The following is a 14551-nucleotide window of genomic DNA, read 5'->3' as shown; positions in this document are numbered from 1 at the left end:
TTGTATTTCAAAAGTGTACTTCAAAAGAGAGTTTCACAAGAAATTAACATTTACCCTTGATAGTCTCCTGGGAATTTTCATGCATTTTTTATTGACAGTGTACCTCTCTCTTTGGCTTCTCCAAGAATTCTGAATTCCAGGCATGATGCAGAATTCTTTTTGTCAGGTGTTAGATGATATATAAGAATAGGTGAATAGAATGTCATTATATGAAGACTCTTGAAACTCTTGAAAATGGAAAAAAATTCTCTTTTTTTCTAGTTTGAAAACCTTGCAAATATACTAAAACTTCCTGGCAAAAAAACTTTTAACAATATGGACAGAGAGTTTTTGGAAAAGAGGAAAAAAGATTTAAATGCATATTTGCAGGTAAGCTGTTATTGGGGGTTTTTTTAGCTCGGTGCATCAAATTATTTTTTCAGAGGTAGCTTGTCTTTGTGTTTTTTTTCTTTTGAAAAAAAAACAAAATCAATCTGTGTTGGTACACAAAACTAAATAATATACAATAAGAACTTGATGCTGTCTCCCTAAGTTTGCATTTTCTTTGGTGTTTTGGTTTATTCTCAGCCAGTTCTGTCACAGCTTTTCTGAGCTGATGAGGTTCTAGGCATGTTGGTTTTGAGTGTTATGCCATTGACCTCCTGCTGTCATGTTTGTGTGACTTTCTCTAGTGCTGTTGTGTAAGGACTTTCTCTTGTGCTGCTGTGGCACCCACTCCAGCAGTGTAGCAAATCACACAGTTCCTCTGTTCAGATAAGGCCTGTATCAGCCCAAACAAAAAAATTTAGTTGTCTTCCTTCATAGGCACTTCCTGGTCATTTAGCACTAAAATTTGTTGACCAAGTCAATGAACATGTTAACAGTAAATAATGAAGATGAGTAAAACACTGTAAAATGACTGTTTGATAATGTTTTTCTGTGAGATGCTATAATTACCATAGTCGTTAAAATTATGGTAATTACTAAGAAGCCCATTGTTTCCACCTTGAGACTACTTTAATGTGTAAATAAAATTTAGGAATGAAAAAATGCATTGCTACATGTGATGTCTTTGATTGTCTCTTGTTCATTATGTATTAAAATAACTTCTGAAAATTATTTTACTCAGCTCTTGTTAAATCCTGAGATGATGAAAGCTTCTCCAGCTTTAGCCCATTATGTGTATGACTTCCTGGAGAATAAAGCCTACAGCAAAGGGAAGGGAGATTTTGCAAGGAAGGTAAGAATGTTTTGTACAGTCAAGGGAACTTTGGAGCATTCATTCATGCAATGATTACATTAAACAGACACGTTGAACTGATATTAAAGAGCTATACAGCAGTTTGAAAACATCTTGCAAATGAGTTGCTTTAAAACTTTCAGTGGCATATCTGAGCACTTACAGAACCAAAAAATTACCATTTTTATAACTGGTAAATATGTTTGTATGACAAGGAAATAAACTTTTAAAGTTGGACACAGTAAATTGCACTGAGACTTTTCTACTAGTCTAAAAGTGTGTTTGTTGGAAGTTGCTTTCTGTCAGACACCTGTGGAGTTTTTTTTATGGTCTTAATCCTTCTAATTTCTTTTTTCAGTTCTTTACTCTGTATTTGCTGCTGTTACCATGCTTTCTGCTCTTCAGTCCAAAACACGATATGCATTTCCCTTAGAAAGCACCTGTTACGTATTTAGGTGTAACCATCCAGAGTCATTGGTCAAATTCAGAGCTCTGGGCTCTACATTCTTTTTGTTAAGCCACCAGAACTGTCTTCAGACAAGTGGTTATTTGTTCAGTTGACCAGTTTGCATGAGCATCTGCTTTGCAATGTAGCCATTTCTAAAGTTTAAGCAATTTAGATATAAAAAGCATCTGGAACACTATTGTCACCTCAAGTTACTGTCCTGCCTATATTCCTTAAATAATTAACAGTGAAATAGTTAAATATTTATCTAGGTTTCTATAATGACTAAGATGCGTTTTCCAGCTCACAAGATTCTTTGTAAGCATAACTTTTTAAAAGGGCATCACTCTGGTTTTTGTGCTTCTGTTTGGACTGAATTCAAAGTATATACTGAAAAAAAAATTTTAACAGTTTCTCTGAATCTGCTTCATGTTTTTAATTATACTTGCCATGATACATACTATTCTAGTGCTGTTTAGAAGAGGCATGTTGCAAAGATGAAGAGTTGAAAGCAGAATTGAAACATCTGGAAGTAGAAAGCTTGGAAGGGAGAAATGGTATTGAATGAAGAAGAAAAGGAAAATAAATTTAAGCTAAGAAAAGCCAAGGGATGGGAAATGAAAATGACTCAGGAAAACATCTGTTGAAAGAAGTAAATAGCTGCAGTAGAGCTGTAACAAATGAGAAATATAAATGGAAGTAAAATTAAAGCTATATTCTGCACTCTGTAATGAAGTAATTTGAATTGTAAGAACAAGTATTATGTTATTGTTCTCTGTGCCATGTTTCTCATAGTTTATTAATATGCTGGTGTCCTCATAGATGATACAATTCTGGTTAAACATCTTCCCCTTCAGATGGACACGTTTGTAAATCCACTGCGTAACTCTATGAGAAACGTATCAAATGCAGTCAAGTCTATCCCTGACAGCCTGGCAGAGGGAATGACTAAAATGTCAGACAACATGGGTAAAATGTCAGAGAGATTGGGACAAGACATAAAGCAATCATTTTTCAAGGTAAGAAAATACTGGTGGTTAATACATACTAGTAAAGTAACAGAAGAGTCAGTATTGGCTCACTGAAACTAATGTCATATAGAAGTCAAGTCATTAAACAGAAGACCAATCTGTTTTGTACCTGCACCTTTTAATAAGGTTCAGCAGTGATTTTACTGCAAAAATGGAGATCTTTGCAATTAAGTAACATGTTTTAAGATGGCATCTACAGACTGGTGTAGTTCTCCACTTAATTCAGTGAAGTAACTTGAGAAGTACATGAACAAACCATTCTCAATCAGCTGATTTCCTGCATCTGCTGTTTTTGTTAGGGGAAAAAAAAAAATTGAAACTTAGAATAAGGAGATAGCCTCTTTTCTGCTTATTCCTTGGTGAATTCTGGTTTAAATTAAATTTATTTTTCTGTCTTTCCTGCCATCTTCCCTCATCTCTTGCATTCATAAAATATAATACTTTAGAGGTGAGGAATGGTAGCATGATATGTAATTTGGAAGTCCTATGAAAATAGGAACGTGTTCAGAACATGTTCATCTTCCCTTTGTTTCTCTGGTCTTCCTCTTTCTGTGTGTAGCTGTAAGGTCTGTGGTCAGGGGTTGTTCCATTTTGTGCTATGTATGGCAGATGTAGAACAGCAACTGAGATGGGTGAATTAATCCTTAAATCATGAAAGGGAATAATAAATTGGGACCTGGGGAGATATGTGAGGTTTCTTAATTACTTGCTGGGCAAAATGACTGTCGCTGGACTTGATCATTGCAAGTAACTTCCCTGGTGTGTGACTAGCAATATAGTTGCAGCTGTACTCGCTGGGAAGCCTGTGACTAGGCAGGAGTTAAGATTAGGAAGAAATATCAAAAGAAATATCAGTCTCTTATAAGACTTTTCAGGTATTTTTCAGTTGGAGCACGAGGCACTTGATAAATTAGGTGTGAATTGTCTTAAAGATATTGATAATTTTAGTAGCTATACAGAAATGTATACAAACTTGATTTTTGGTTTTGGAAAGTGAAAAGAGCTGCTGTGTATTTATCCACAGCTGTGTAGATATTAGTTTGCAGTTACTTTTGACCAAATGTTGTTGTTTTATATTTTCATAACCAAATTGCTTATGAAATTTTTTTCTGATTTTTTTCATACTCGAAAGTATTTTTTTTTTCATTGACATAGGCTTTTTTATTGTAGGTGCCACCTCTGATGCAGAAAACTTACTCAGATCCTGACCATTGCCGTGTTGCAGCACCAATTGATGACAATGTGAGTCTGATGTTTTTCCTTTCAAAGTTGACGCCTCTAAAACCAAACAAATGAGTTACTTATTCTGCATTGAGTTACACTTCTCTTCTTTTCTGACTCTATACCAGGCACTTCAAAGCAGTTCTAACCTTTTTAAAAAGAAATTTGCATACTTCCTTTTAAAATTAACATTTTTGCTAGCGCTAGGATGGTTTGCACAACATTGAAATAACTGTGAAGAGTGCATGTATTACTGTTTCTGTGTTTTATGGCTGGAGGTTTCATTTTTTTGGCGTTTTTCTCTTCTCCCTCCAACATGTTTTTTGTAGGCCAGTCTGTGTAACGTAATTACTGAAAAAGTAAAATTATGATCCATTTCTTAATCTTCAGGCATAAAAGCACAGGATAGTCGTGCAGGTTACAATGATGTCTAAATAAAAAGCAGTTCATTGCAGTGAAACCTCAATGTATTTAGCATCCATAAGAAAATGGTGCCCAAGAAAATCTCCTTCCTGAGTTTTTGTGTGAGGCAGCTGGAAGCACAGCAACAAGGAAGAGATCAGGGATGAGGTCTCTCTTTAGGACATATTTACATGTATTAATTACATTCAACTTCTGTAATATCTGTTGACTTTTGAAATAGCTGCTTCTTGTCATATTTTAAAAATTCAGTGTATCTGGTTTTATATTTTAATTTTCAGTCCTTCTTTGCTACTAATGATGTTATAGAAGATTTAGGGAAGATTTTATATTACAGTAAAATACAGAGTAAAGTGTTTGTCATTGTTGTGCTTATACTGAAGTGTTTGACAGATAAAGTAGCTTCTAAAACTGTAGCTTTCTTGAACTGAAATAAAAGTTTACTGTTTATTCTTTTACTTGGTGATCAGGTGGATGACAATATTCCGCTGAGAGTAATGCTCCTACTTATGGATGAAGTCTTTGATTTAAAGGAGAGAAATCAGTGGCTAAGAAGAAATATAAAAAATCTGCTTCAGCAACTTATTAGAGCAACATATGGTGACACAATTAATAGGTACTGCTTTTCTTATATAGAGCAATCATGTGAGTGACACTGTATAGTATCCTTCTTGGTAATGCTAAATTATTATGCTTTAAATCTGCATGCATTCCTCCTCAGAGAAAATCAATAAACTGGGTGCCAACGTGGTATAAAATGGAGATGAACACAAAACATTATTGAAAGAAAAATTCCAGTAACTCTTACATGCCAGAGAACTTACAAAAGAGGTTTCACATGTAAGAGTTCACATTTCAATGAATGTAACTTAATATTTACGCTTTTTGCCCAGTTTTACCACTATGTCTTTTTTTATTAATATTATTTATTATTTTCTGCACTATTTCTACTTACATCTCTTTCATACCACAAATTTTACACTGGCACTTTCAAATTATGTGAACTATACTGAGTTGCTGTTAAGTTTTTGCTCTCACACTTAAAAGATGGAAGTAGGAAAGAAGGAGGACTCCTATGGGGTCTGCTTTGGCTGCTCCGTGTTCTTTGTACTTCACATGTACACTTATTCATGCAAATGCAAAGCCAGCTAATTGTGCTAATTAAGTAATATTTCTTGCCCTCAGATGAGAAATATACAGTTTCCAGGCTTGCCTTCTAATAATTTGTTTCTGAAATGTGAGCAAATATAAACCACAACAAATTCTAGATACAGGTTTAGAACTGCATTGTTACTTTCAATTTAGTACCGTGAATCAAAATTTAAATTTCTAGATGGTAAAAAATAGCTTCCTATTCCTTTTTTTCAAGTCATTCCTCACTGTGTCATTTCTTTTTACCCTTCACAATTATATTCGTGATGTTTTCATCATCACTGTTAAACATACAGACTTGTGGTAGCAGTAGTGAGGTAACTATATGGTAAAATAGCACAGGGTTTTTCTCAAGTAATTCTTTATGGCCAGTTGAAAACTGTTTTGAGAACTTTACTTCCAAGAACATGCTGCCCTGTTGAACAACTCTGAATGCTTTTTGCTGTTTCCAGATTGTAGTATAAGCAACAGTTTCTGCACAGGCTGCTGCTTCTTTATTGCAGAGATGGCTGTAGTGTAGTACTAGTTTGCTTCTGCATTTAGAGCCATTTCAGATACTCATGGCTTCCTCTGGTCAACAGTCATACCTTGTCCTGGCAAGTTCTTGGGATTTAATAGCATTCTGCAGAAAAATCATCTTTTTCTGTTTCTTAGAAAACAAAATGCAAATTGTGGTTGGGGAAACAGTCCTGGGATTGTGGTGATACACAGATGCATGTATCATTTCTGTAAGCATCCTAGATTTGGATGTAGAGCTGTGTGGATGGGTTGGTGATTGAAGGCCTGATGAATTATCAGTCTGTATTTCCTGTTAAGGATTGTGAAGTAACTGTACACATTGCAGCAAGTATTTTGAGGTTCTGAGTAGGTCCTTTGCTTACAGAAGCAGAACCTAAGAGTACTCCATGCAGAATGTGGAGTGCTCTACAAGCAAACCAGTTTTCCAGTGCTGATGGGAGATGCAACAGCAGCTTTGCAGCCAACTTCATTATTGTATATTTACCCAAAAAGAAAAAAAATTTAGCTTTAGGGGAGGGATTAGTGAGCTTAGATTTCTATCTTGAGAATCAGTGTTTGCCTTCCTATTGTGAAGTATTATAGAACCTACTTACAGAGTTGGAGAAAGCTAAAATTATACTTTGTTTTCCCTAGAATGCTCATTAAAATGCTTCACTTATGGGTTGTCTGCTTTAAAAATTAAACAAGAGACTTGTTGTTTTGATTTTAGAAAAATAGTTGATCATGTTGATTGGATGACATCTCCTGAGCAAGTAGCAGATGCAGTGAAACGCTTCAGGTATGTCTTTTATCACAGATGTTAGGTACAAAGTACTCACCAATTGGTGTCTAATATCCATATGTCTTCCTTCTCCTCTTACATGAGGAAATTATTATTCTCCAGAATACAGTTGGATCATACACTGCTTTTTACATATGTTGAGTGAGAGAAAGCAATTGTCACATGGAAAAGACATTTCTTAAAAATTATTTTTAGTTTTCTCCTCTACCTTAAAATCTTATTTGTCAACCAGTCTAGAAGAGCTAGGGTACAGGTATACTTAGAAATTTCATAATTTATCACTGTAGTGATGTAATGTCTTGTTTGCCTTGATGGAGGCATGTACGTGCCTTACTTTTAAAGGCAAACAATTAGTGCTAAAAGAGCCCTGGCTCCGAGATAATGTTTCACTTTGGATAGGTACAATGGAACTGAAATCTGAATTTGAAACTATGCTAGAAGTTTTAATGGCTTCTACATTGGTGTTGAGAAAGTGTTACACACTTTTTTTCTTTCCATATAATTTGGGGGTTTTTTGTAGGGGTGAAAGTCATAGTAGGGTAATGTGTTCTCCAAAGGGTCATACTTTACAAGTGTACTGTTATTCTTTGATTAAACTGTAAGAATGCATACTTTTTATTCAGAAAAAAAAATCATCTTTCACTGAGGCAGACTAGCTTATTAGAGGCATGTCTTTCACATTGGACTTTTTACTACACTGAAACTATTTCTTGTCAGCTTTAGCTTGTTGAAAAGCTAACTGCTCGTGTCAAAATTTTGATGAAGCAATTAATAGACCTAGAGTCTGAGTAGCAATAAAGCCTGGTAAAAGCAAGGCTTAGGTCTATTTTATGTAAGAACTGTGTGGTTTCAAATGGTTTTGATTTGCATTGTTTTATTGAAATTTCATTTGTTCTGATTCCTATACTAAAAAAGCAAATGGTAGCTACTGATAGGTTGAGTATATTGTACTACTTGCTTTTGATTTCTTCATCTTCTTCATCATTCTTTTTTTTTTTTCTCCTCTGATATTTGAAGTGTGCAAATTACATTCTTGTATTTATTTTATGAGATAGCCTTGAGAGATTTAAAAGAGCTTTTCACTTGATAAAATGTTAATGTGTTTTGACAGATTTGCTTTTGTTACAGAGATGCTTTTTGGCCCAACGGCATTCTAGCAGAAACTGTTCCACGAAGGGACAAAGCTATTAGAATGAGAACAAGAGTTGCAGGGAAAACCAAATTGCTGGAGGTAATGCCAGGTGAGTGAGTCTGGGATTAAAGCCTAATAATCCATACCATATATTGTTACTGAAATTAATATCAATATTCTTGTTGATTGTTTTAAGTACTGTAAAGAAACCTTGATATATGAAATGTATTTAAATAAAAAGTTTCTAATTATTAAAGCATTGGACATTTTACCATGTACTGTCAGTAATTCTCTTAGAGCCACCCCAGTGTTAAGTTTCTAGAGGATTTAGTTGTGGCTGAAATGGGTATATTCCAAACCAGAACAATTTCTTGCAAACATGGTTTCCACATACATAGGGTAAAAGTGAAGTTATTTTCAAAAATGCTCTCTTCTGTAAGAGAACTTTAGTTTAGTCATGTTGTGTAGAGGCACTGTTACCTCGAATTTCAAGCTATCTGGTTTGAAAGACTTAATATTCAGTTTAAGTTTGTTGTTAACATGGAAGTAGAATTTAGCTTAAACTTCTGTGTGGCTTCTGTTTTTGTAGATGAACTGAAGCACATCATAGGCGCCGAGACTACGCGGAAAGGCATTCTTCGGGTCTTCGAAATGTTCCAGCATAGTCAGCTGAATAAGAGAATGGTGTATGTGTTTCTGGAGAGATTCCTAGAAACCTTATTTCCACAAAATAAGTTCCCTGAGCTGTTCCACAAACTGCATTCAAGGTCAAAGCAAATGCAGAGATATAAGCAGAGACTACACTCTACTCAAGCGCCTTCCTTACAGAAAAGGTGACACTTCAAATCCATTAAGCTGGTGTTTGTTTGTCCAGGATTAATTACTTGGGCAGATTCTCTGGGGCTTCAAACTCACATGCCGTCATTTCTGCACCAGTCTTCTAGTGTCACATATTAGATTATTAATGCATCTGTAAGACCTGTGGATCTTCTCATCTTCACTTGTAGTTCAACCACAACCAGAATGGTTTGTGTGTCTTAAATGATTTGGTGCGTCTTCATGCAACATTGGAAAGAAAACTGGCCCAGTATATCAGAATGCTGATCCCTTCCGTTCCTGAGTCGATGTTTTGCCAGCAATGCAAAGTGCCAGACTGTTCAAGTAAAGCACAACTATGGTGATACAACTGAAGAAAAGGGTGTTTTGGAACTGGGAGATAGTGCAATGTGTGAGAGTCAGGTGGAATTGTTTGGCGTTACATGTGTTGAGGCTCTGTAGGGCTGTCTTAACATTCCTGTAAAGGCTGAATTAACCAGGAAAGCAGTCTGTGGAATAGCAGGTTGGTAGGAGCAGAGAGAAATAGCTATAGCCCCATCATAAAAGTACATTTATTGAATAAAAGTGAAGGTAAGGTGGCTTTTATGCCACATTTGCATCACCTTTCATATTTTGAAAATTAAACTAACCTTATATCCAGTGGGGGTTTTAGTAAAAGCAGAGGTGCAGTAGGAACAAACCCTTTATTCTGATTATTCTGTAGCATTTAAAGGCCATATGCTGCTCTTACAGCACCTGGCATACATTTTGCATGTAACTTCAGTGGAGAAGGATCATATTTATGTTCAATTGGTCTATTGGAACAGAAGTCGGTAGTTGTAGAAGGAAAGGAATATATGTTTCAAAGAGGATAAATATTGTGTTAGAAGATGAGGAAGTTGCACTAAGACACAGTTTACACACAACTCCCCACTAAAATCTGGAGCATTTTTGGGATGTGAAAGAGCTATGTCCTACTTAATTGAAAGATTCCTTACCTTCTAGTGTGTAAGCGTCATATGGAAAAATGTTAGAATTACTTGGTTCCTCACAGGTAAAAGATTTCATTAGTCATATGCAAACACTTGGAAATTTCTGAATGCATCTCAGTGTATATATGAAAATAAAAAGGAAATAAAACGACAATATTTTTTTAAATAATTTTTTTATTTTTTGCATAGTGTAAAATTTTAATAAAAATTTGACATCAAGGCCCCACATCCATCTGTTTAGTTTCATGGAAGACGTTCTGTCCGAGTAAAGATACAGTAACATTTGAATAATCCGTTTGGCCACAGCATATCTCAGTTTGTGTTTCCTTTTTCATAGTCCCCAGCTGTTTGAGCACTATCTTGAGTGAATAGAAGGTAATCTTTTAGAGTCCCTTTTTTTTCTGAACACTAAACACAGGGTAAAATACAGTTCTGGATCAAGGATCCCAAGGATCCTTGTTGTAATTTGTGTCTTAATGGGAGCAAATGGTCCTTTTATGCAAGAGAGAAACATAGACCTTTGATGAAAGCGTTCTGAGACAAGATAGAAGGCTCTCAAAGGACCTCGTTAAATTGACTGACACTTCTATATAGATAATTTTTCTCACGGACTCTATTAATGAAATGTAGCCTTTTATCATACTACTTAATGATGATCATATTGTACTGTTAACATTCTCATACAGTATGCATGGGCTCAAGTGCACTTGTTTTTTTCTTTATTGCAGAACAAAATGCTGTAAATTAAATCCCTTTCTTTTCTAATCCCTAGGAAGATAACTTGGTAAATATAGACGAACCCCTCTCCCTTCCTCTCTGCAGGTTCTGTGGAAGTGTGATGGTTAAATGCTTTTGAATTTAACAAAATTCTTGAGTTCTGTGTGAAGTAATCAACATAGCCAGCTCCTATTGTTTACATGCCTGTATCTTCCTCTGTCAGGGTGCTCACGCATAACTGATATCTGACTGATGAAAGATCATTCAGCAGTTGTTCTTGGTGATACAGTAAATATCTCATTAAGCTTACCAAATCTAATTTATGTCTTTTAAGTCACTGAATTTGTTAAGCAGTATGAAAGCGGGAAGTTCAAATACTGTTTTGTCAAATCTGTGGAACCTTTTATCTACCTGTAGGTACCATGAAAAATTTCAACGGGATAGTGATAATATACAAATTTGGCTTTTTTTTTTTTTTTAAGTTATCTGGTACATTTCTGTACAAAAATAAAATAATATCTCTAGAAATGTGAACTAAACATAATACACCATACTTATTAGTCATTTTACTTAATGAATTTATTATGTATACCTATACACACATTTATATACGCATGTGTGCATACGTATATATGTATTGAAGTTCTGTATTTAATTACAGAATGTGGCTTCCTAATTCAGTGGTGCCTGTTGGCTGGCAAGAACCATCAGAAATTAGCACTTTTTGTGGAAGCGAGTTTGTATGTATCTTTCTTTAAAAGATTTTCCTGTTGACAATTTGAAGTACCCACGCTGTCAACCCATGCAGCCTGTTATTCTAGGAAGTCTCCAAAACTGAATGTTAATATACAGCACTTAAGTGTCTGGGTGTATCTTCTGGCCTTTAGGTGCTGTGACTGGCCGCTGAAAATTGTGCCACTGTCAACAAATGCACTTGTTTTAGCCTTAATTATTTTTAAGAGAAAATAAGCAATTGAATTTTTCATTTGATTCATCCTCAAGCTTGTGCTGCTGGTGTTTGCTAGAACTAAACAGTTAATTTTAAGTGCTACCAGAATGTGTACCAAAATGAAACTATATAAATTCCACAATCTAAATTTTAATTTTGTGCAATATTTTCATTTAATGCATGTGTATTTGAATAGCTGTAAAATAAATGAATTTTTAATGTTCTGAAGTCTAGGTTAAAAATGTCTTCTCAGGTGAACAATTCTGCATTCTGTTGTTACTTTAGTTTATTTAAGGACTTGTTTTAAAAGTCTTACTTGTTACTCCTTTGTTAATTCCTTTGTTCTCAATGATCTTTGCTCTCTTGAGCAAAGCTCTTGTATTACAAGGGAAGAATCTGAAGAACACATCTCATAAACTCATAGAGCTGTTATAAATTACTTGTGCATATCATTGTACAGTAAGTGTCAGCTGTGTGCCTAATTGTTCTATTGATGCTTTTCCCCTCCCCTCCCCCTCCTCTCGTTTCTGTAACAAAGAATGAACATGAAATGGACTGCCATGGTCACTTCTACTGAATGGCAGAGGACTCTGAATTTTTTTTGGAGTTTGCATTTATGTTCTGTCCAATAGAAAGCTAAAAAATTACACTAATAAAGTATTAACAGGATTAGTATGGGTCTCCATTTATTTTTCAAATAACTCTCATAGCAGGTACGAAGGGTTGCTGAAGATAAAACTATTACCGTTTAAATAAAACAACTGTTCTTTGAAGTTTTTTTTAATGTTTTATAAACTGGGTTTTCTTCTAACAAAATAATATCTACATTCATATTTGACCAGTGTTTGCAGAGTCCTGCATTTTAAAAAGAAGCAGAAACAGTGGGATTGTATGATATAAGAGGGGTTTATATTGCAGGTTTTTTAAATCTTTGGCTTTTTCCCCCCGGGTTTATTTTTGCAGCAGCTGGGTCTACCATGGCATCACAATTGTTACCCTTGATCTGTTTATTCCAGCTGCTTCACATTCATCAAAAAGATGTCCTGAGCTAGAGAGTTGTTAGTTCATTGACCCTTGAGTAAAGTGTTTACCACTTTTGCTGCGGGATATAGGCACATATCAAAAACTTTACTAGCTGATTGGAAGTTCTTATTTGTTGAACCTGTTATCCTAGGGTAATTTCATGGCAAAAATACAGTCCATAATAAGCTTATTTTTTAAAAACATCTTAAAATTATCTACCCTTTGCTAACTGAGAGTTATATGTATCTGTGGCTTATTTAAATCTTCAGTCTATCAGTTTATTTAATTTTGGTTTTGATGTCTAATGCAGTGTAATTGCTAAAGTTTTTTTTGGGTTCAGTAGTCAGCATCAATTTTCCTTAACATGACTACAAATTCCATAATTTGGAATTCTTCCCTTGGAAGAAGGGAAATTATGTAATGAAAACAATTAGTTGACTTTTGTTATGTATTTCAAAAGAAACTAAGCTTTAGTAAACACTTGAAACATGTAAACCACTTCAGTGTGTGTCCCTCCCCAAAATATGTTTGACTACTTTTGTATTCAGGTGTCTCAAATAACTGTTTCCCAGTTATTTGAGATATTTGCCATGTCTCTGAATTACTGTGGCATGTTGGGCTTGGGTTAATCTGCATGGGTCAGTTAAATAATTTGATACCTGGTTCAGCAAGGGCTAACTGGAATTCTCATTTGGCTCATTAGAATTGGACTAGTCTGCAAATTAATTCTGAGGTTGGGTTTAAGTAGAGAACAAGATTATGTTGAATTTGTTGGCAGTCAAGACATACTAAATGAAAATAAGGAATGTAGATTTCAAAAATTGTGTTTTTCTTTCTAAGCATAACACTTTTAAACATGGTTCCAAAGTAGTCTATTGAGGGTTTTGTGCTGAATTTTCTCAGCTTGAGGACTGAAAATATTTTAATTCTGAACTAAATTGAGAGATAATGATGAAATTTTTCTGTTACCAACTTCTGGGAGTTTTAGATAAGGGATTATAAAAATTATTTGAATTGGGAACATTCTTCTTCATTTGGAGCATGTGGAATATAGTTCTGCAAGTTACCTGGTAAATCCATGCACAGAATAGCCAGACCTTTCACTTCTTTTGTTCTTTTTCTTAAAATAGGCAGCCTGTATTAGGGTAAATACAAAACTTTGCAGATGTCATCTCCCCTACAGGTTTGTTATTTTTTCAGTGTGACAGTGAAGTTGGAATTTGATTATCAATGGCAATGGTTTTGTTATGAAGAACTTCATACAAAGCATTCCCTTGTAGTCTCTTTAAAAAATTGGTTTCACACCTTACTCAATTTTATGCTATTTTGATTTAAAACACTGGCTTCCCATTAGTCCTGAACATCATTTTTGCAAGCAAACAAGACCTGCTTATGTCTAATGTAAAAACAGGTACCTGGGGGGAAAAAGGGGATAGGACCTCCATGAAATGTACTTCTGTCTTGTGTCAGTGCAAAAGTGAAACTGGGATTTCATGTGTTTGGAAATTCACCAGTTTTGCTGACTTTGTACAGTGCCATGTAAAGAAAACGTGGACTCATGGTTCTCCTTTGGATCTCAAGGAGAAGTATTTTAGTTTTCTTCTTATTGCATGTGGATTGTAAGTGTTGCTGAGGCTAGTGGTGAGTAATTGTGGTAAGTGCCTCTGAATGGGTGGGAGCCTCACTGTTCTGCTCATGAGGGAAGTGCAGCCTGTAGAAATCTGTAGAACTGACAGGAGTTCTGTAGAACCAGCACATGGAGCTGTCAGCACTGAAAGAACTTGCTGAGGCACCTGAGTGTTACTGAGTGATTCCACACAGAAACATTTGTGCTGTTCTACTTGCTATAAAATCCATCCTTTTTACTTTCTGTCAATGGTATTGCTGTCACCAAGAATATTTTGGTCTCCTAGAGGATGTGTCATCCTGAGCCTAAGGGGTGTACTAATACTGGATAGAGGGCTCTTTGTCTAGGTGGACTCTTGGCTTGACAGTCATAATACTTTTCTCCTAGTTTTGTGGGCTACAGCTGAAAAGAATCCATAGGAAGCAGTAATAAGAATTAAATAAATTTTAAATAATAATTACAATTAATTATTACAATTATTAAGAATAAGAACTTGAAATGATTTTA

General features: G+C 35.1%; 1 protein-coding gene across 5 annotated transcripts in view; it reads left to right on the top strand.

The window, feature by feature from the left end:
• The window catches only part of SNX13 (sorting nexin 13), a 65440-nt gene extending 53377 nt beyond the window's left edge, over nt 1-12063 (top strand). For 3 of the 5 annotated variants that reach the window (XM_059844242.1, XM_059844233.1, XM_059844224.1), the window contains 8 exons: nt 262-369; nt 1109-1219; nt 2522-2683; nt 3866-3937; nt 4807-4952; nt 6717-6785; nt 7917-8029; nt 8510-12063. In XM_059844242.1, coding sequence (XP_059700225.1) covers nt 262-369; nt 1109-1219; nt 2522-2683; nt 3866-3937; nt 4807-4952; nt 6717-6785; nt 7917-8029; nt 8510-8757 — 1029 coding nt within the window. In that variant the 3' untranslated portion in view covers nt 8758-12063. Of the gene's footprint in view, nt 1-261; nt 370-1108; nt 1220-2521; nt 2684-3865; nt 3938-4806; nt 4953-6716; nt 6786-7899; nt 8030-8509 lie in introns of all 5 variants that reach the window. The other 2 variants (XR_009486203.1, XM_059844249.1) reach the window with 2 other exon arrangements.
• The last annotated feature ends 2488 nt before the right edge of the window (nt 12064-14551 follow it).

This window comes from Haemorhous mexicanus, chromosome 1 (genome assembly GCF_027477595.1).
Source record: "Haemorhous mexicanus isolate bHaeMex1 chromosome 1, bHaeMex1.pri, whole genome shotgun sequence".
Lineage (NCBI taxonomy): Eukaryota > Metazoa > Chordata > Aves > Passeriformes > Fringillidae > Haemorhous > Haemorhous mexicanus.
Note: the sequence above shows the minus strand (reverse complement) of the source record. Positions and strands in the feature narration are given on the sequence as shown.